Raw genomic sequence first — 19,765 nt, 5'->3', positions numbered from 1 at the left:
AATGTCTGAATTTTTGGTGGTCTTCCTAAGCCAGGATTCAGACACAGCTAGAACATCCGGGTTGGCAGAGTGTGCTAAAGCAGTGAATAGAACAAACTTAGGGAGGAGGCTTCTAATGTTAACATGCATGAAACCAAGGCTATTACGGTTACGGTTTACATCTGTGCCTTTGTCATCAGGGTTCAACCAATGGGAAGATGACCTGGAGTTAGAGGAGATGAGTGAATGCATGAGATCACTGTTCATGGGGGAGATGACTAATTCACTAACTTATCGGATACATGACAGCAACGCTCATTTGTTGTCAGTGTTTTTACATGTGGTGACATTTTCTATAGGTGTTAGTCTTACAATTTAATAACAACAAGTGACTGAAAGAAAGTGAAATTGGATTTTTATTGTGGGGAAAATGAGTGAGAGAAGGCCCACTACAGGAAGATAAAGGCCATGGAGTTACATGTACTTACAGGACATTTTACATCCCAATACGTAAAATTAAAAATATTTATTTTAATGACATTACGCAAACTCATGATCTTATTGCATTCTCTACAGACACCAGATGGTGGGTGAAACACAAGGAAATGCTGATGAAATATAAAACAATATTGTACATTTCTTTATAGAGTTACGTGGCAAACAGATATGGTACAGCATTAGCATTGTGGTGACCAGTGCTTGACTTGGACTGAAATAGGTTCCAGTACTCATTGTGCGCTGGTACTGTTTATATTTAGGCGCAGGAGCTCCACAATACTTTGGCGCTATTATTCTATAAGAGGAACAGGAGCTCAAGCAGTAGAACATTTGAGGTGCAGATACTCAGCTCTGGTGAGCTCCTGCCCAAGTCAAGCATTAATGGTGAAGTAGTTGGAGCTGCAGGTAGAAAGGAATGAAACGATACGCTAAGTGAACAACAGAGCCCCCTACTTCAGTCCTGGTTTTAGGATTTCTTGTACTCAATCCTCTCCACTTTCACATCATCTCCAATGAGCTGGTAGACATATGTCACCACTGTGGATGCTTGGATGTCCATCAATACAAAGGATGGGATGATGTTGCTGAGGAGAAACCAAACAAAAGAGAGGAAGGCTCAGACTAATGCTAGCGGTTAGCAATTTACCAAGTCACCTGCTAAATGACCCAATAAATATGTGAACGGCTTAATCTGTAAAAATGCCTCCATTACCTTTCCAGTGCGTTGTAGGCTCCAGTTGCTGAGCCGGGGTTGATGTAGAACTTGTTCTCGTTTTCGAAGGCCTCGAACTTGTGCGTGTGTCCAGAGATGAGGATGTCGACGTCAAGCTGCCTCTGCAGCAGGGCCAGGCTTGCCATGTCCCCCCAGGGGATAACCTGGTGCCCATGGATCAGGCCAATCTTAAACTGACCTACTGTCACCACCTTCTGCTCCGGGTAGTTCAGGTTCTGTAGGGCAGAGAAGGCCAAAAACACACTACAGTTCATGCACTGTTCTAACCCATTAAAGGTTTACATATAAGTTTCAAGACAATGGATCATGTAATAAAGCAGAAGGGAAGCAGAGACAAAAACCTCATCAAAGTCTCCCCTGACGATGTGTACATCCCCAGCCAGGGTCTTCAGGTAGTCATAGCTCTCCTTGGTGCAAAGGTTGCCTGTACAGAGGATGTGCTGGATTTTGCCTGGCACTAGCAGCTTCTTGAACTTGGCTGGAAGGGTGTTACATCGGTGGGGGATGTGCAGGTCACCTAACACCAGGACCAACTGTCATCAAACAATGGACGGAGAGTTATGTTAGCAACAGTATTTATGTTAGCAACAGTTACGAGAGGGGGCTCAGTCATACTTACGAAATGTAGGCTGTGGGTGACATTAAGTTTGGCATCTATACCATTTCAGCTCAGTCAACTCAGGAAATTAATTGAAATTCAACATGTGACTTTCACATTTTCAACAAGTCTGTTGTATTACATGTCAATTCATCATAAACAAATACCACAACATTGGTCATTGAGTTGGATGATCACTTTTTTTGCATGTTCTCTTAGGTAGGGTATATCAATACTCCATCGTAATTAGTGCTGGAAGATAAGATTGTGTTCTGACAATTTGGTCAAGGACTAAAGCTTCTTGTCCCCTTAGGGACAAGGCTATCCCCACGTTTGGATCAGTTTGTCTGACCTGCGACTAATCAAAATAATCCTAGTTTCAGACAAAGAAGAAAAGTGGTTTATTTTTGGTACTTTTACCTCTTTTTCATGATAGCCAATTGGTAGATACAGTCTTGTCGCATCCCTGCAACTCCCGTACGCACTTGGGAAAGGCGAAGTCGAGAGCCATGCATCCTCCGAAACACGACCCTGCCAAGCCGCACTGCTCGCTTAACCTGGAAGCCAGCCGAACCAATGTGTCGGAGGAAATACCATCCAGTTGGCAACCGAGGTCAGCTTGCAGGCTCCCGACCTGCCACAAGGAGTCACTAGAGCATGATGGGACAAGTAAATCCCGGCCGGCCAAACCCTCCCCTAACCCGGACGACGCTGGCCCAATTGTGCGCCGCCTTACAGGTTTCCCGGTCACGGCCGGCTGTAACACAGCCTGGGATCGAACCCGGGTCTGTATGACACCTCAAGCACTGCAGTGCCTTAGACCGCTGTGCCACTCGTTAGGCCCAAACAAGAAAAGTTTATTGATTTTTCCACACCACAATCAGACATCAGAAAAGTCATCCTACATCACCATGAAACCAGCCCAAAAGGTCAGTGCATCCAAACTCCATAATCACAGACTATAGCTCCAGTTGAAGTCAGATGTTTACATACACCTTAGCCAAACACATTTCAACTCAGTTTTTCACAACTCCTGATATTTAATACTAGTAATAATTCCCTGTCGTAGGTCAGTTAGGATCACCACTTTATTTTAAGAATGTGAAATGTCAGAATAATAGTAGAGAATGATTTAATTCAGCTTTAATTTCTTTCATCACATTCCCAGTGGATCAGAAGTTAACATACACTCAATTAGAATTTGGTAGCATTGCCTTTAAATCGTTTAACTTGGGTAAAAATGTTTTGGGTAGCCTTCCACAAGATTCCCACAATAAGCTAGGTGAATTTTGGCCCATTCCTCCTGACAGAGCTGGTGTAACTGAGTCAGGTTTGTAGGCCTCCTTGCTCGCACAAGCTTTTTCAGTTCTGCCCACAAATGTTTTATTGGATTGAGGTCAGGGCTTTGAGATGGCCACTCCAATATCTTGACTTTGTTGTCCTTAAGCCATTTTGCCACAACTTTAGAAGTATGCTTGGGGTCATTGTCCATTTGGAAGACCCATTTGCCACCAAGCTTTAACTTCCTGACTGATGTCTTGAGATGTTCCTTCAATATATTCACATAATTTTCCCTCCTCATGATGCCATCTATTTTGTGAAGTGCACCAGTCCCTCCTGCAGCAAAGCACCCCCACAACATGATGCTGCCACCCCCCTCCTTCATGGTTGGGATGGTGTTCTTCGGCTCGCAAGCCTCCCCCTTTTTCCTCCAAACATAACGATGGTCATTATGGCCAAACAGTTCTGTTTTTGTTTCATCAGACCAGAGGGCATTTCTCCAAAAAGTATGATCTTTGTCCCCATGTGCAGTTGCAAACCGTAGTCTGGCTTTTTTAATGGCGGTTTTGGAGCAGTGGCTTCTTCCTTGCTGAGCTGCCTTTCAGATTATGTCGATATAGGACTCGTTTTACTTTGGATATAGATACTTTTGTACCTGTTTTCTCCATCATCTTCACAAGGTCCTTTGCTGTTGTTCTGGGATTGATTTGCACTTTCCGCACCAAAGTACGTTAATCTCTAGGAGACAGAACGCGTCTCCTTCCTGGGCGGTATGACGGCTGCATGGTCCCATGGTGTTCATACTTGCGTACTATTGTTTGTACAGATGAACGTGGTAGCTTCAGGGATTTGGAAATTGCTCCCAAGGATAAACCAGACTTGTGGATGTCTACAATATTTTTTCTGAGGTCTTGGCTGATTTCCTTTGATTTTCCCATGATGTCCAGCAAAGAGGCACTGAGTTTGAAGGTAGGCCTTGAAATACATCCACAGGTACACCTCCAATTGACTAAAATGATGTCAATTAGCCCATCAGAAGTTTCTAAAGCCATTTTCTAAGCTGTTTAAAGGCACAGTCAACTTAGTGTATGTAAACTTCTGACCCACTGGAATTGTGATACAGTGAATTATAAGTGAAATAATCTGTCTGTAAACAATTGTTTGAAAACGTACTTGTGTCATGCACAGTAGATGTCCTAACAGACTTTCCAAAACTATAGTTTGTTAACAAGAAATTTGTGGAGTGGTTGAAAAAACTAGTTTTAATGACTCCAACCTAAGTGTATGTAAACTTCCGACTTCAACTGTTGGTTTCCATCCAATTAGTGAAATTGTACTGGAACTTCCTGTTTCCATCACAGCTGTTGTGATTTCTCTTTTAATATACAGTATGACTTTACTCGCATAAAAACAGGATGGAAAAGTGGGTCCTAGCTAGGTTCCCATCCAATTGGCGACAGATTTTCATGTGAATATTCTAAAATCCGCATAAAGAAAATGATACGCATTTTTCCACCAGTTGTGTGTTTCCAACAAAATTCAGTGTGTGACTACGATCGCATTTTCAACTATACCGATAGTTTTGTCACAAAAACTGTTGTGTTAAATAGCAAATGTGCCTAGTCTGGTTTTAGCACCAGAGCGCTTGCCAAATGCTCGCAGATACAGTGCTGGTAGGATAGCCTACATGATGAGATTATTATGGATAATGGATACTTGTATTTGTCTTTATGCATCTGAGTCACAAATAATTGTCTTTATTTTTAACACCATTTTTTATTACCCGATACCATTTAAAAAAATTATATTTCAGTGCATTCTATAAATAAAAAAGTGAAATCTGACAATCACTTGAAAGCCATTCATTATTTGTCCGTGCCATTGTGTGTGCTATAATTGTGTGTGCTATAATTCAGTAAATATCTGATGGATTAAAAACATTTAAAATGGCTTGGAGTATCTTTATCCATTATCCAACTATTGCATTTATTATAATTATTTTTAAAACCTTTGACAATTTTGATGACCCGTTGCTACTTTACTCGCATAAAAACTGTAGATGGAAACATGGTTACTGATAAATAAATAAATCAGAATTGCTCAATATTCTCACCTGAATGGAATGCAGCATTCTAAGTGTCTATGTGTGTTAATGGATGAATGCAATAAATGAATATATATTTGCTATTAGGGCATCATTATAGGCCTAACCTGCAGAGAATAGTGAGGTGTGGAGTGTTACTATGACAGCCATCTCCCCCCGCAAAACAAGACTACAGAACGGGCAGAAGACAAGATCCAACACAGAGAACAGGGCACTTACCCGGTGAACAGCCTGAATACAAGCAGAGGTTGATTGGAGACAGGGAGTGGTGGGAGGGTGGGAAGGGAATGGTGGGTGAAAGGGGTGGAAAGCAAGATGTGCGTGGAGAGATTTACATGAAGCATGGTCAAAGATTGGAAAGGAAAAAAGAACAAGAGTGAAAACTGAAATTATAAATTAAAAGTGGATGAATAAAGTAATGAAATATTCATAACAAATAAGAAGCGTTAGCTAGGTGACAATAGTAAATAGCCTTAATTGTTAGTGGGTTGCAGGTTATATCAAACTAGAGAGTGTGAGTGATGAAGTGTCCCTACCACACAAAACGTTAAAAAGGGCCATAAAGTTCAAAATCAAACAAATACAAAAACTCACATTACTGAATTTATATTCGTAAATAACTGCGATGTGTAAAGCACATGGTGTGTAACGTTAGTTAAACCAGATTTTGTTTTTGAAAATCACACGCTAGCTAGCATTTCTGACTAGTTAGCTACTGTCTGAAGCTTGCTAACAATTTGAGAAGGAAATTAAATAACGTTAGCTAGCTACTCGAGCAAGCTCATCACACCGATTTGTAAAAACGAACAAATAATGACAAACATAAAAAGTACAACCGAATACAGGCGGTGTTTTGACGCTTATTCAGATCACATTTTCCACTGTCATGTGATCGTAGCTAGCTAACTTAGCAGACCAACAGACTTCACAAGTTTTATTTACCGGGATCTAGAGGTAGATTTTACGGTAACAAGGCTAGTGCTCACGTCTTCATACAAGTAATGTTCACGAAACATAAATAAGCCTCGAAATCTAATATTTACTGTCTTTCCAGACTTACCATCTTCTATTTTGCTGGATCTGCTAAGCTTCAGGAAGCAGCTACGCGTATTGACGTAAGCAGTGACAACGATCATGCAAGCCAATGAATGCTGAGCAATCCTACGGATTCCAATGTAGGACATACGCTCATGTGAGAAAAGTGGAATCTAATCTAATGCAATACGGCTTTCGAAAGAAAGGACCTAATCTTTCAACAGCGAGAATGACTAATTTAAATAAAAAAATATACACGTTCTGTAGCAGTTTTGCACAGATTCATACAGCTATGGGTGCTTTCCTCCTCCGGTACACTAACTCTGTAAAAGTGGGTATCAATTTAACCTTTTGTTTTCTGAAAATGATTTGTGACTGATATGAAAGACACGGTCCTTATGTTTTCTAAACCGTACTGCAAGTTTTGTGCATTGATGTTGAGACCAAGCATCTGAGCGCTTAACTAAACTCCCCTGTACAGAAGACGCTTAATGACTGTGTAATGTAATGTAACAGAATCATGATCAAACTCTAGGTGGATTTCTGACATTTCTGAACAACTTCATTGCCTTATTTTTATATCTTAATGCGCCCATTGAAATGCATTATAAACATGGTGCATAGAGTTGTGAATATATCTTTTAAGTGCAACTCCCTCCCTGTCAAACTTTATATGACTTCTGCTTAAAATGGTTATAGATATTGTATCATTCCATGTCCAACAGAGATTGCACACATGCATACCAATGTCAACATCTACAAAACATTGTAAATCTTATCTGACAATAATCCTCAATATTAAACACAGCGCACAGTTTCCTAAGGTTTATATTTTTTATTGAACCCTTATTTAACTAGGCAAGTCAGTTAAGAACAAATTCTTATTTACAATGACGGCCTACCCCGGGCCAAACCTGGACGATGCTGGGCCAATTGCGCCACCCTATGGGACTCCCGATCACGGCCGGGTTGTGATACAGCCCGGGATCAAACCAGGGTCTGTAGTGATGCCTCGAGCACTGAGATGCAGTGCCTTAGACCGCCACTGCGCCACTCGGGAAACACACATGATTGAAGTACAATGAATCCCAAACAGAAAACAAGAGAAAAATGTGGAGCTGAAATATAAAGGGGATATTGGAGGGAGGTCCAAAGAGCTGGGTGTATGAATGTCCTGGTGCTGGTTGTCTCTACTCTAGAGAGAAGTGCAGGCCCAGTACCCCCACTCCTCCAGTGCCCTGCAGTAGCTAGATGGCAGGGTCAAACTCCAGTGGCACAGTCTTGCTCTGCTTCAGGTCCTGCTCCATCTGCTATGTGCACAGACATGGAAACACATTCCAACAATAACATGGTGACAAACACCAATATAAATATACATGCAAAGAAATGATAACAAAGGAAGAATCCACACCAGACATTATATCCTAACCAACCAATGAAACCTCACCTCACCTTATAGGTTGATAACTCCAGGACCTCGCTGATGTCATCCTCCTGCTGTGACGGGCTTGTTGATCGCCATGGCAGCCTTGGCCACATCAGGCTGGCAATGCTTCTGAAGAGTCTATACTCAGGAGGAAAGCAGGAGTAAAAAGTTAAGAGCAATGAGTGAGATTTCGTTGTGTTCATCTCTATGGATCATGTGTGTTTCTCCGGACATCCCTACATACCTGTAGTTCACAGGCTGCTTTCCAGGGCATGGCACTGGGTGGGGTCCTCCTCCTCCATCAGGTAGGGATCAACACAGGCTTCTGTTCAAGCACACACACATGAAATGACAAACAATCTGCTGTCTATTGGAAAGCCCTTTGAGACTTTGCCTAAATGTAAACCCACCACAACATTATAATCAGTATCTAATTCATTCCCATCTCCAGACAGGTGAGTGTATGGGGTGAAATGGGAACACCCTACCATCTGCTGCACTGGGTCGGTGAATGAGGACTCGGCAGCCAGGATGGAGGCGGATCAGGTTGTAGATGAAGGACAGTACCATGAGCAAGGCAGCAGGCAGGGCCTTGAGGGCCAGGTGGGACAGACCCTTGGCAAACGCTGCTACCAAGTAGACTGGCAGGTGACTTTGAGAGAAAGATGAGACACAATGGACAAAAGGTGTTGTTGACTGTAAATAAATTTACAGCAAATGTGAGGATGAAATGCTAGTCATCGATAGTTAATGGAGTAAGCATGAAAGAGAGGTCTACTCTCTTTCAGTACAGCATAGCATCCACTCAGATTGTCTTCTATAGAACAGTCTATGAAAACAGACGATGGAAACCCAACTCGCCAACATCATAGGCTGCAGCCAGGAAGTTGATCATCAGTGTGGGATTGCTATGTGGGGCAGGATGGAGTCACAGAGGATCACCAGCACCTTCTTGTACATGCTGTTGGGTAACTACAGGGGGCAACAGACAGACATGAGAAGGAAAATGTTATTCTGGGCTGCAGACTCCAGTCCAAACAAGGTGGTCTACATGTTATAGTTGACCTTATACCTTATACTTCCGAAACCTAAGCCACGACCGCTCAAAGGCACCTGTCTTCCTGATGGGAAGGAGAGATGATCATTACATTCACACTTACAGCGATACAAATACTTATCACCAGACACAAAAATGCAGTTTCTTGTAGTTGATAGGAGACTTTGCTTACTTTTAGTTTGGCTGCTTTCCAGTCTTCGTGTTTAGCTGTAGAATGAATCAAGGGGCAATAAAATCACACAATCAGTTAAGGCTAAGGCTGAGACTGCGCGACTGAAGGTAACCGCCATGCTTCAAAGTAGTCTAGCCCAAATCCAACCAAACGTGCAGGCAATTATTTTATAAAGACTTCCATATGCTATTGAAACAAGTAGCCTTTTTCTCCCAACAACTTTCTTTCATTGTCCAGTAGCCAAAGGCATAATCCTAGTCATATAAGCAAGCAACCCATGCTCGTTGTTGCATCTTTAGATCTCCCTCCTTTCAACATTTCTATCGGATATTTTCATCTGTCACATGAAACCGCTCACAATGGTGTTTTCCCGTTAATTGCATTATGGAATGAACATTTGTGAGTATCCTACTGCCTTGTGCTCTGCTTTTAATGTGAATAAATAATTTTGGGGTGTAGCCTAGGCCTACTGGTTGTATGAATTTGGGATCTATCATCCCACAACTGTACCAGAGTCTGTTTGGAATAGGCCTTTTCTTTCTCGCACAGAACGACAAGCTGACCAATAGGTCAACTTTTCTACTATTGGGGATAGCAGATTGACATATGCTAGTGATTTTGCTGTTCATTACATCATTTAGGCTAATAATATAACTCAATCATTGTTTGCAAAAAAGACTACATGTCTGTGTCGTGCTTATATTTGTAATTACCTACTGTTACGGACAGAAGTTTGTTCTATAAAGTGTCGAAGTTTATAGGCTACACAGACAATGACATCCGATAATGGCCGCAGGGAGGAAGGAGCAGCAGCTACGTAAAAAAATGTCAGAATCCCACACATGCCCCGAAGCTTCAGGTGTTTAGCTATTGGGAAGAGGCGTCCAGAGAATTTGGCATCTCTGCCACTCTGATAAGTTAATGGCACCTTTGCACTCTTGAGCCCCTTGCAGTAATAATGGAATAACATGGCCAATTTCTAATTGTTGCATACAAGTTACAAAAAATGATTTGTTATATTTTAATATATAGTAGAAGAGCACAACAGCAGGCTGGAAGGGACTGACCTTCCTGTTAAAGCAGGAAGTTGGTGAGTTCTCACTCCTGGCTAGGCCTGTTAACATTGGACAGTAAGAGTGAAAACATTGTTCTGGTAAATGGGCATCACTGCCTGAAGAGACAAGACCATTCTAAACCAACAACATCAGTCAGACAACACAGTCTAAAACTTGAGCGAAGGTGTTGAGCACAGGTCAACCGAGGTGATGGAAGAGAATTAGTGAAGAATGTTTTACAATAGATAACCGCTATAAAACCGACAACTAAACAAGCTACGATAAACCATCTCATTTAGAACCTCCAATCACAGACACCAGTCCTATTGGGGCTCACCCCTTTGTTTCTGTCCATCACCCTGCTCACGTTCTCGTGGACGGAGCTCAAGACGTAGTGACGCACATCCTCCATATCTAGGTAGTCCTGAAATCTGGAGATAAGAAGTGCCATATCGTCCTCCTGAGAGAGCAGCCACTCCACCACTGCCTGTTCACAGAGCAATGGATTGCTACAGATGGACAAAATCTAAACGTTTCAGGTGTGGCTCTGTTAGTAGAGCATGGTGTGGCTCAGTTAGTAGAGCATGGCGCTTGCAACGCCAAGAATCATGTGTTCAATTCCTGCTGGGGCCACCCATACTAACAATGTATGTACGCATGACTGTCTGCTGAACAATTATGTATATAATATCATTGCTGCTAAATGGCATAAATACAGGTGGGTCCAGTTTCAAACTTGCCTCTTTGGTATACCAATGAACCCTAATGACCTCTTAAATGGTGTAACATTCGTGCAAGGCAACTAACATGTAGTATTTAATTGAACCCCCTACCTGGATGAGTTTCCTTGGGAAGCTGTAGTGTTCACTCCAGTCCAAGTCATGGAGGGGGAACTTCCCTTCCGTGGAGGCAAACTTCATCAGTGAACACAGGGCACTCTCCTTCATTGGAGCTATTTGACCAAGAAGGAGAGTGATGGAGTGCTGCAACAAATGTCCTGGCCTTCACAATCACCCGACCTCAACCCAATTGAGATGGTTTGGGATGAGGTGGACCGCAGCGTGAAGGAAAAGCAGCCAACAAGTGCTCAGCATATGTGGGAACTCCTTCAAGACTATTGGAAAAGCATTCCAGGTGAAGCTGGTTGAGAGAATGCCAAAAGTCTGCAAAGCTGTCATCAAGGCAAAGGGTGGCTAGTTTAATTAAAGAAAAATAAAATATATTTTGATTTATTTAACACTTTTTTGGTTACTACATGACTCCATGTGTGTTACTTCATAGTTTTGATGTCTTCACTATTATTCTACAATGTAGAAAATAGTTAAAACAAAGAACAACTATTGAATGAGTAGGTGTGTCCAAACTTTTGACTGGTACTGTACAGTTACTCTGTCAGAATTTCCTCATGGGCGAGGATATTGTACATTTAATCAAAGCATATTGACTTGTTTTTAACTAGAACAGAATCATTTATTAGTGACCTTTTCCAACATAACAAGTGGATGTGCTGTACCCATGTCTTCTTTGGGCAGTTGCCCAACATACAGGTCTCCCCTCTAGCGGTTCTGGGGGGGGGCCTTGTGGCCCCCCTAAATGTGGAGCATGAAATCATTTTTACATAACTAATGCCTGCAGTGAAAACAATATGACAAAAATAACTTCTGTTACTGGCCCCTCTAACAGTACAACTGGCCAAAGCTTGGCCCCCCCAGTTGAAATGGTCTAGAACCGCCACTGCTAATGATGAGCAGAACAGCTTACTACATCCATTGATCACACAAACAACTTTATTCTCTTTGACTGAGGATGAAAGTGAAGAACGTGCATTGATATCGAATATGGATCGTCAATAACCAATAGAACTATCAGGGCAGAATTAATATGGGGGTCTGATTAACTAGCTTTCAAAACGCAACGATAACATGGACCACATTCTGTTTAGTTACATACCCGTAGATACTAAATAACGTCTTACACATCGCTGGCATGTTTCCTGCTCTAAATAATAATTTGTGTCCATTTGGGGTGTTTTTATACCATCTTCCGAACTCATCTTGCACCTCCGAAGTTGCCTCTTGTTTTCAGTTGTGGATCCTATAGACGTACTTAGTTCTAATTTCGCACCCTTGCAGTCTTTGGGTATATCGTGCTGGGCATGGCCAAATAATATTCCAAGTATCTCAAATATTCTAGAAGTACTGTAATGAAATATACTTTCATAATTGATTAACATTGTTATCAAATACCACAATTCATTTCATGGCATCCCATCATAGACCTGTCTGTCTTCTCAAGCTGTGTTTGTTTTATGAATGCTTCCAGCTAACAAATCCTCCAAAATACAATGTGTTAAAGATGACCACTGGAAAGGATTCACGCTCAATGGTTTAAATTAAAGAACAAAATGTTTATTCAAACGTATTATGTAAAATCAGTGGCATTATTGACAATGCATTTCCATAGCAAAACAAAAGCTCATTCTTGAGAGGATACAGCAAAGGGTGTCTTTCTACTCGCTGGAGACTTCAAAGTGCAGAATCTGAACCATTACCCTCATCATCATCCTGAAAATTGAAACATTTTATGGGTTAAAGAAAAAAAAGAGGGTGATGGTATCTCCCAAAAAGATAGTTTTATGACTCCTCAGTGTGAACTGCTCCTAGTTGATGATTAAGCTACTAATGTTGAACATTTTGTTGGATTTAAAAAAAAAAAACCAGACAATTGAACTGGCAAATATTATTCTGTTGGATTCACCCACCTGCCCCCTGTCCTTATCCTGAGCCCCTTTCGCAGTGGCCTTAAAGTCGTGTATGGGCAGTGTGGCCATCCAGCTGGCCATGGACCCTTCCTGGCACTCCGTCTCCACAATGCTGGGGTAGATGTGTTCCTCCTTGAAGGCCAAGATAGCCTGCTCCTCTTCAGTCCACTCCAGGCACTCATGGAGGCCGTCCCCACCGAAGCGCTTGTTGTACCTGTCAAAGTGCACCTTCTCGAGCACCAGGCCCAGCCCAGGGGCCTTGGGTACATCCACCTTCTCCTCGCCCCAGCTTCGCTTTAACACCTCATCCCCAGAATAACCCTTCACCACAGCTATCACCAGGCCAATCATTTTCCGGATTTGATGCATCATGAAGCTCTGGCCACGCACGGTAATCTCAGCAAACTCAGCGCCGCCGCGCACAAAGGGCTCGCCACAGGTCATCTCTGTGATGTAACGGCGGGCGCTGGGGTCCCGCGCGGCCTTCTGGGAGGTGAAGTTGTGAAAGTTATGAGTGCCCTTGTAGCTGCCAAACAGACAATTTACTCTCTGCAGTGTCTCTGGCTCCAGGCGGAATGCAATAGAATTCTCAGTGCTATAGTCTTTTGGGGCGAAGGCCACAGTGGGGAGCATGTAGGAGTACGTGCGGGCATCACAGCTGTTTTTAGAATTGAAGCCCCCAGTCACTCGTTTCAGACCTACCGGGACAAAAAAAATATCACAAACTATGTGGAACCACACTGGTAACCGACATAAGTTATTTTTTAGATAATAATAAAAAATAAAAAAGAGTAATATATATATATATATATTCAAAACAATAAGCAGAATAAACAGCATGAGACAATTAACAATTCCATTGTCATCCCACGTCCAACATATTTTCACAAAAAGTGTAATCAATGACTTCCCAAAAGCAACCACCTAGACTTCAAGAACGTATTCTAAATTCTGACACCATGGGCTTCCTTGTGAAGGGTTTAGGCTTATCTCCAACACTTTTAACTGGAAGCAGTGCGATCTCACCCAGCACTCGGATCTGTGGTGGAAGATTGGAGTTGAGCTTTTCCTTTATGTCTTCAATCATCCACAGTTTTAGAGAGACCACTTGACCTGCTGCAGAAACACCCTGACAAAACAAATGGTGCTGATCACAAAGCAAGGTAATAATCCATTTGTGTTTGAGGCCACACACAGTGCATGTCTTATCCCGTGCATTCCATTACTTCAGGTATAAAACACAGGTATGTAAGACTACTTGCTCAAGGGACGCATTTGTTCTGACAGAAACTAAGCTCTTTCCATGTTTGTCTCCCATACCTTGTCCGTTCTTGCACATCTTTGGAATGACATTTTTTTCATATCATCTCCATGGTTGTCTGGGATGCACCCAGACTTAATCAGTGCTGTAACCAGCTCATCCTCAATGGTTTTGAACTGGGAAGATCCAGCATTTCTCTGAAACACAAAACAGATTAAGAATTTAGAAAGTAGCAATTTTGTTTAAAAACACATGGAATACGATTTATGGAAAGATTAAGAGGGTTAATACCAACCTGCATACCGTAGTAACCTTTGCCTGAATACGCCAAAAGCAGGACCACTTTTCTTTTGGGGTGTTTCCTCTCATCGCCAGTCTGTTCTACATCAGACTTAAGCTTCTTTCTGATGTGCTCACCAGACTCTCCATTTCCCTCCTCCACTCGTTTCACTGGCTTGTTCTGCACATTCCCTGACTCTTCACTCATTATCCACCTTATCCCTGCACACTTGTAAAGCCAACCTGATAAAAACAAAAAAATTGCCAGTGAGTGAAGGGATGTATTTCATTCAAGTTATGACATTTCAGCCCTGTTCATTCACTACCAGGGTAAGTGTGCACTCACACCTAGTTATTCCACGTATACAATTCCTTGATCTCAGATGTGATTTTCAGTAAAGGGGGGTGAAGATAACCAGACGGGAGGGAACAACTTTCTGAAATTAAATCCAGCTTTGGGCTGAAATCAATACTTGTAAGGTGGATCAGTACTAATCTAAAAAAGGTATGGATATGTAAATACAATACGGTTCATTACTACAGGTGACATCCTTCCAATAATGTCAGATCTACAGGACTGACGTTACCTGGAGGAGGTGCCAACAAATGCTCATCATTACTTGACCGCTTAACACGAGTTAACGTTAGATCGCCAGCTACTATAATATCGATGACATACTCAAATCGACTTTCCCTCGAACTAGTCAGCTAATTTTGCTAAATGGGCTTACCGTTGCTTTTGATACTCAACACTCGTGGACTTGCTATCAAGGCTCGAATTTTCTGCATTGCTCATGTCTTCATTGAATGTTAAGAAGTTTAACAAGCTTTATGATAATGTTAAAGTTCTGAAGATCAAAATTAGGAGATAGCTAGCTATCGTTAGTGATTCAGCTAGCTAACTAAACTAGCTTCATCACAAGACATTTCCTATGGTTAGCTAGCTAGCTACCATGACTAGCAATAACACTTTTGCTATAAGATGAAACAAATCATTTGCAGGAGACTCACGAGTGATCCACGAACAATCGTTAAATACACGCCTTGCTTATAGCACAAAGTCGGGAGTTTATCCAGTTACGACATTTGTACAATCACAAAAATGCTAGATGAAACCCTTTTACAAGTAGCTAGCTAACTACCGCTGACCAACACATGGACAAGATCAACTTTGACCTTTCTTCTTCGTGTGGCTTTCGGGCAAACTGGACTCCTCTTCTTCTTCTTCTTCTTCTTCTTCTTCTTTGGGATTTGCTTGGCAGATCGCGTCCAACTTTTAGGTTGCATACACCACCACCTACTGTACTGGTGTGTGGGGCCATTAACGGTCTAGCTACATTATATTCTTTGATACGCCACCCACCTCACTATTCAACCCTATCTAGTCCTACTCCAGACTGAGAGGACATAACACTACCACTCAACACCCCTTGCAGATGTTCTGCAGCAAATCCTCGCAATCCCAAGTACTTCTCTGCTGCTGCCACCACAACGTCTATTTATGTGACTTTCGCTTAATTTCTACAGTACAATTGACAACCATGGCTATAAATGCTAAAACTTACTGAAGCGCATGTTATTCCTATCACTCTCTATTGACTTCGGCCTACTCACAGGGATGCTCTTAGGATCCCTCACCCTGGACCCATCTTCCACTACTTCTCTCTTCCCTGCCTCAGCATATGACACCTTCTGCACTACTCTGTTCCTAGAAACCTCAACCTGCCTTTCTCTCACTGGGCACCTCGGACCTCCAGCACCATGGGTATCCCTACAGTTTACACCAGGGGTCATCAACTAGATTCAGCTGCAGTCTGATTTTTTTCTTGAGTGGCTGGTCAGGGGTCTGGAACATAATTACAAACAACTTGAAGAGGGCAAATTGACTGCAAGAAGCACAAACAGATATAATGTTTGTCTAAAACATAATCATTTCAAACCGTGCTTACATTTGTATATGATCACGTCTTTATTATGCGTGGGAATACTTGGGGACAGACTTCCTTAAAAAAGATTCAATTGGAGCCGAATTCCTGCTGTTTTTAGTCTATTGTGCCCCCCCCTCAAAAAAATGCTTATATATACAGTGGGGCAAAAAAGTATTTAGTCAGCCACCAATTGTGCAAGTTCTCCCACTTAAAAAGATGAGAGGCCTGTAATTTTCATCATAGGTACACTTCAACTATGACAGACAAAATGAGAAAAAAAATCCAGAAAATCACATTGTAGGATTTTTAATGAATTTATTTGCAAATTATGGTGGAAAATAAGTATTTGGTCACCTACAAACAAGCAAGATTTCTGGCTCTCACAGACTTGTAACTTCTTCTTTAAGAGGCTCCTCTGTCCTCCACTCGTTAACTGTATTAATGGCACCTGTTTGAACTTGTTATCAGTATAAAAGACACCTGTCCACAACCTCAAACAGTCACACTCCAAACTCTACCAGGAGACAGGACAGTACATCAGGAGACGTGGAGGAGGCTGTAGGAGGGCAACAACCCAGCAGCAGGACCGCTACCTCTGCCTTTGTGCAAGGAGGAGCAGGAGAAGCACTGCCAGAGCCCTGCAAAATGACCTCCAGCAGGCCACAAATGTGGATGTGTCTGCTCAAACGGTCAGAAACACACTCCATGAGGGTGGTATGAGTGCCCGACGTCCACAGGTGGGGGTTGTGCTTACAGCCCAACACCGTGCAGGACGTTTTAAATTTGCCAGAGAACACCAAGATTGGCAAATTCGCCACTGGTGCCCTGTGCTCTTCACAGATGAAAGCAGGTCCACACTGAGCACATGTGACAGACGTGACAGTCTGGAGACGCCGTGGAGAACGTTCTGCTGCCTGCAACATCCTCCAGCATGACCGGTTTGGCGGTGGGTCAGTCATGGTGTGGGGTGGCATTTCTTTGGGGGGGCCGCACAGCCCTCCATGTGCTCGCCAGAGGTAGCCTGACTGCCATTAGGTACCGAGATGAGATCCTCAGACCCCTTGTGAGACCATATGCTGGTGCGGTTGGCCCTGGGTTCCTCCTAATGCAAGACAATGTGGCTGGAGTGTGTCAGCAGTTCCTGCAAGAGGAAGGTATTGATGCTATGGACTGGCCTGCCCGTTCCCCAGACCTGAATCCAATTGAGCACATCTGGGACATCATGTCTCACTCCATCCACCAACGCCACGTTGCACCACAGACTGTCCAGGAGTTGGCGGATGCTTTAGTCCAGGTCTGGGAGGAGATCCCTCAGGAGACCATCTGCCACCTCATCAAGAGCATGCCCAGGCATTTTAGGGAGGTCATACAGGCACGTGGAGGCCACACACACTACTGAGCCTCATTTTGACTTGATTTACGGACATTACATCAAAGTTGGATCAGCCTGTAGTGTGGTTTTCCACTTTAATTTTGAGTGTGACTCCAAATCCAGACCTCCATGGGTTGATAAATTTGATTTCCATTGATAATTTGTGTGATTTTGTTGTCAGCACATTTAACTATGTAAAGAAAAAAGTATTTAATAAGAATATTTCATTCATTCAGATCTAGGATGTGTTATTTTAGTGTTCCCTTTATTTTTTTGAGCAGTATATATATATATATATATATATATATATATATCGTAACTGGACACTATATATATATATATACAGTCCCAGTCAAAAGTTTGGACACACCTACTCATTCAAGGGGTTTTCTACTATTTTCTACATCAGACCAAAGGACAGATTTCCACCGGGATCATGTTTCTTGGCCCAAGCAAGTCTCTTCTTCTTTTTTTGACCATATTTGACCATGAAGGCCTGATTCTCCTCTGAACAGTTGATGTGTCTGAACTCTGTGAAGCATTTATTTGGGCTGCAATTTCTGAGGCTGGTAACTCTCAGGAACCTATCCTCTGCAGCAGAGGTAACTCTGCTTCCTTTTCTGTGGCGGTCCTGATTAGAGCCAGTTTCATCATTGTGCTTGATGGTTTTTGCGACTGACCTTCATGTCTTAAAGTAATGATGGACTGTCATTTCTCTTGTATTGAATTTGGTGGGGCAGAAGAGGGAGGTAGTTTTAAGGGAGGATAGAGTGCAAAACACCTGGCAAAAAATGCAGCGGTAGACAGCTGTGGAGAAAGCCAGGAGGAATGTAGGAGAAAACAAAATGGCATCTCACATCTTGGTTCAGGAAATAGAAAATAGATACAACAGGATCTCAATAAGCTGCACTGATTTTTGAGAGAGGAAGAGGATGCCAGGCTTGGAGGTTGGGCACAATGTCAACTGGTTGGTAGGAGGGGCTAATGAATCCATAAGCAGGAAAGACATTTCTAAAGAGAACTACAAGGCTAGTCATTGGTTGTAGGGGTGATTGATGGTGAGCTACAAGAATAAAGCAGAAACCTGGGAGGATCAGGGTTTGTCTGAACTTGTACAAAAGGGAGGTGTCCTTTATGGTCTTCCACACAAAGAGCACCTCCATACTTTAAAACCTAAAATACTGAGCCTATACCTACTTATTTGGAATATATATTCATAGACCTAGTTCTATACAAAGCTGAACCAATGAAGATCCTACCATTAAAGGTTTCTGCAAAGGAGGAAAATGTGTTGGTGAACTGTGATGACTTGTGTTATGGTTTGGATTGTTTCGCCATTCTCTGTAGAAGGGATGTAAAATCCCAATGGATTTGTTGTTTTTGTTATTGTTACCTTTGACTATTTTACAACCGGTATGTTCACTTCAATATTTGTTACCAAACAGTTTAAACAAAAGCATCTTATTAATAAATGTTTATTTGCCAGTACACACATTTTAGATGCCTTATTATTCCCTATTTTAATGCACTATCTATGTCCACTAGAGTGCAGTAGATTAGCACAGATATATGCCCATTGAAGAGTTAGGGCCAGAGGGCTCAATTCCATCAAACGTGCAAGGCAGCGGTCTATGTACATTTCTTCCCGGAGTCAAATACAATCACATAAAGGTTTTCGATAATGTTAGAATGCAAAATAAACTCACCTAACAGATGGCAATTGTTTGTTGAGATAATGGCCATGACATTATATTTTACTGTGATGTGAAATCTACAACAGTCAGCGTGTCTGTGTCTCTCAACACTGATCCTGGGGACTCACTGTTTATGATGAATTTCCCTCCATTTGAACATCAATAAGACCCCAATAACCTTTAGCTTTTAATTAACCTTTACATTGTATTAAGTAATGTGCATTAAACATCTACTGCCATTTCTAAAAGGGTCTGGGACAAGTTAATTGGCAGATCGCCATAACAACCCCACATCAGCTGAACCATGTCACAGTATCTATAAATAACCACAATCTCAAGCAGACAATAGCCAGCTGCAAGAGACAGAAACCATCTCTTACTACAGTCCACACCCCTGTATAACTCACAACCAGGGACCAATGTCAATCATCACTGCTCAATTTTTCAAAGGCGATATTCTCACACACAACATTCTGCACAGACTAGACTTCTTGGGGCAGTTTCCTGGACACAGATTACGCATAATCCTAGT

The 19,765-nt window shown here is 42.2% G+C and overlaps 2 protein-coding genes and 1 pseudogene across 5 annotated transcripts; all 3 read right to left on the bottom strand.

The window, feature by feature from the left end:
* Positions 1-377: 377 nt before the first annotated feature.
* LOC109874159 (vacuolar protein sorting-associated protein 29) lies at positions 378-6,385 on the bottom strand. 2 transcript variants are annotated; one of them, XM_020465967.2, is made up of 5 exons: positions 6,254-6,340; positions 5,413-5,424; positions 1,552-1,743; positions 1,190-1,425; positions 378-1,061 (listed from the first exon to the last, which is right to left on the bottom strand). In XM_020465967.2, the coding sequence occupies exons 1-5, from the start codon at positions 6,254-6,256 to the stop codon at positions 944-946; spliced, it is 561 nt and encodes a 186-aa protein (XP_020321556.1). In that variant the 5' UTR covers positions 6,257-6,340; the 3' UTR covers positions 378-943. The 2 variants fall into 2 exon arrangements, with proteins under 2 accessions (XP_020321556.1, XP_020321557.1); XM_020465968.2 differs by lacking the exon at positions 5,413-5,424 and having other exon boundaries at positions 6,254-6,385.
* An 897-nt stretch (positions 6,386-7,282) lies between these two features.
* LOC109873577 (nucleolar complex protein 4 homolog) lies at positions 7,283-10,885 on the bottom strand (annotated as a pseudogene).
* Positions 10,886-12,324: 1,439 nt separating this feature from the next.
* LOC109874154 (tRNA pseudouridine synthase A) lies at positions 12,325-15,567 on the bottom strand. 3 transcript variants are annotated; one of them, XM_020465961.2, is made up of 6 exons: positions 14,971-15,567; positions 14,256-14,482; positions 14,020-14,157; positions 13,726-13,828; positions 12,700-13,397; positions 12,325-12,502 (listed from the first exon to the last, which is right to left on the bottom strand). In XM_020465961.2, exons 1-6 carry the CDS (start codon positions 15,026-15,028, stop codon positions 12,464-12,466), a joined length of 1,263 nt encoding a protein of 420 aa, XP_020321550.1. In that variant the 5' UTR covers positions 15,029-15,567; the 3' UTR covers positions 12,325-12,463. The 3 variants fall into 3 exon arrangements, with proteins under 3 accessions (XP_020321550.1, XP_020321552.1, XP_020321551.1); XM_020465963.2 differs by having other exon boundaries at positions 15,416-15,567; XM_020465962.2 differs by having other exon boundaries at positions 15,251-15,566.
* Positions 15,568-19,765: the final 4,198 nt, after the last annotated feature.

The sequence above is a fragment of the Oncorhynchus kisutch genome, linkage group LG29, assembly GCF_002021735.2.
Source record: "Oncorhynchus kisutch isolate 150728-3 linkage group LG29, Okis_V2, whole genome shotgun sequence".
Lineage (NCBI taxonomy): Eukaryota > Metazoa > Chordata > Actinopteri > Salmoniformes > Salmonidae > Oncorhynchus > Oncorhynchus kisutch.
The sequence above is the reverse complement of the archived record's forward strand: the minus strand, read 5'-3'. Positions and strand labels throughout refer to the sequence as shown.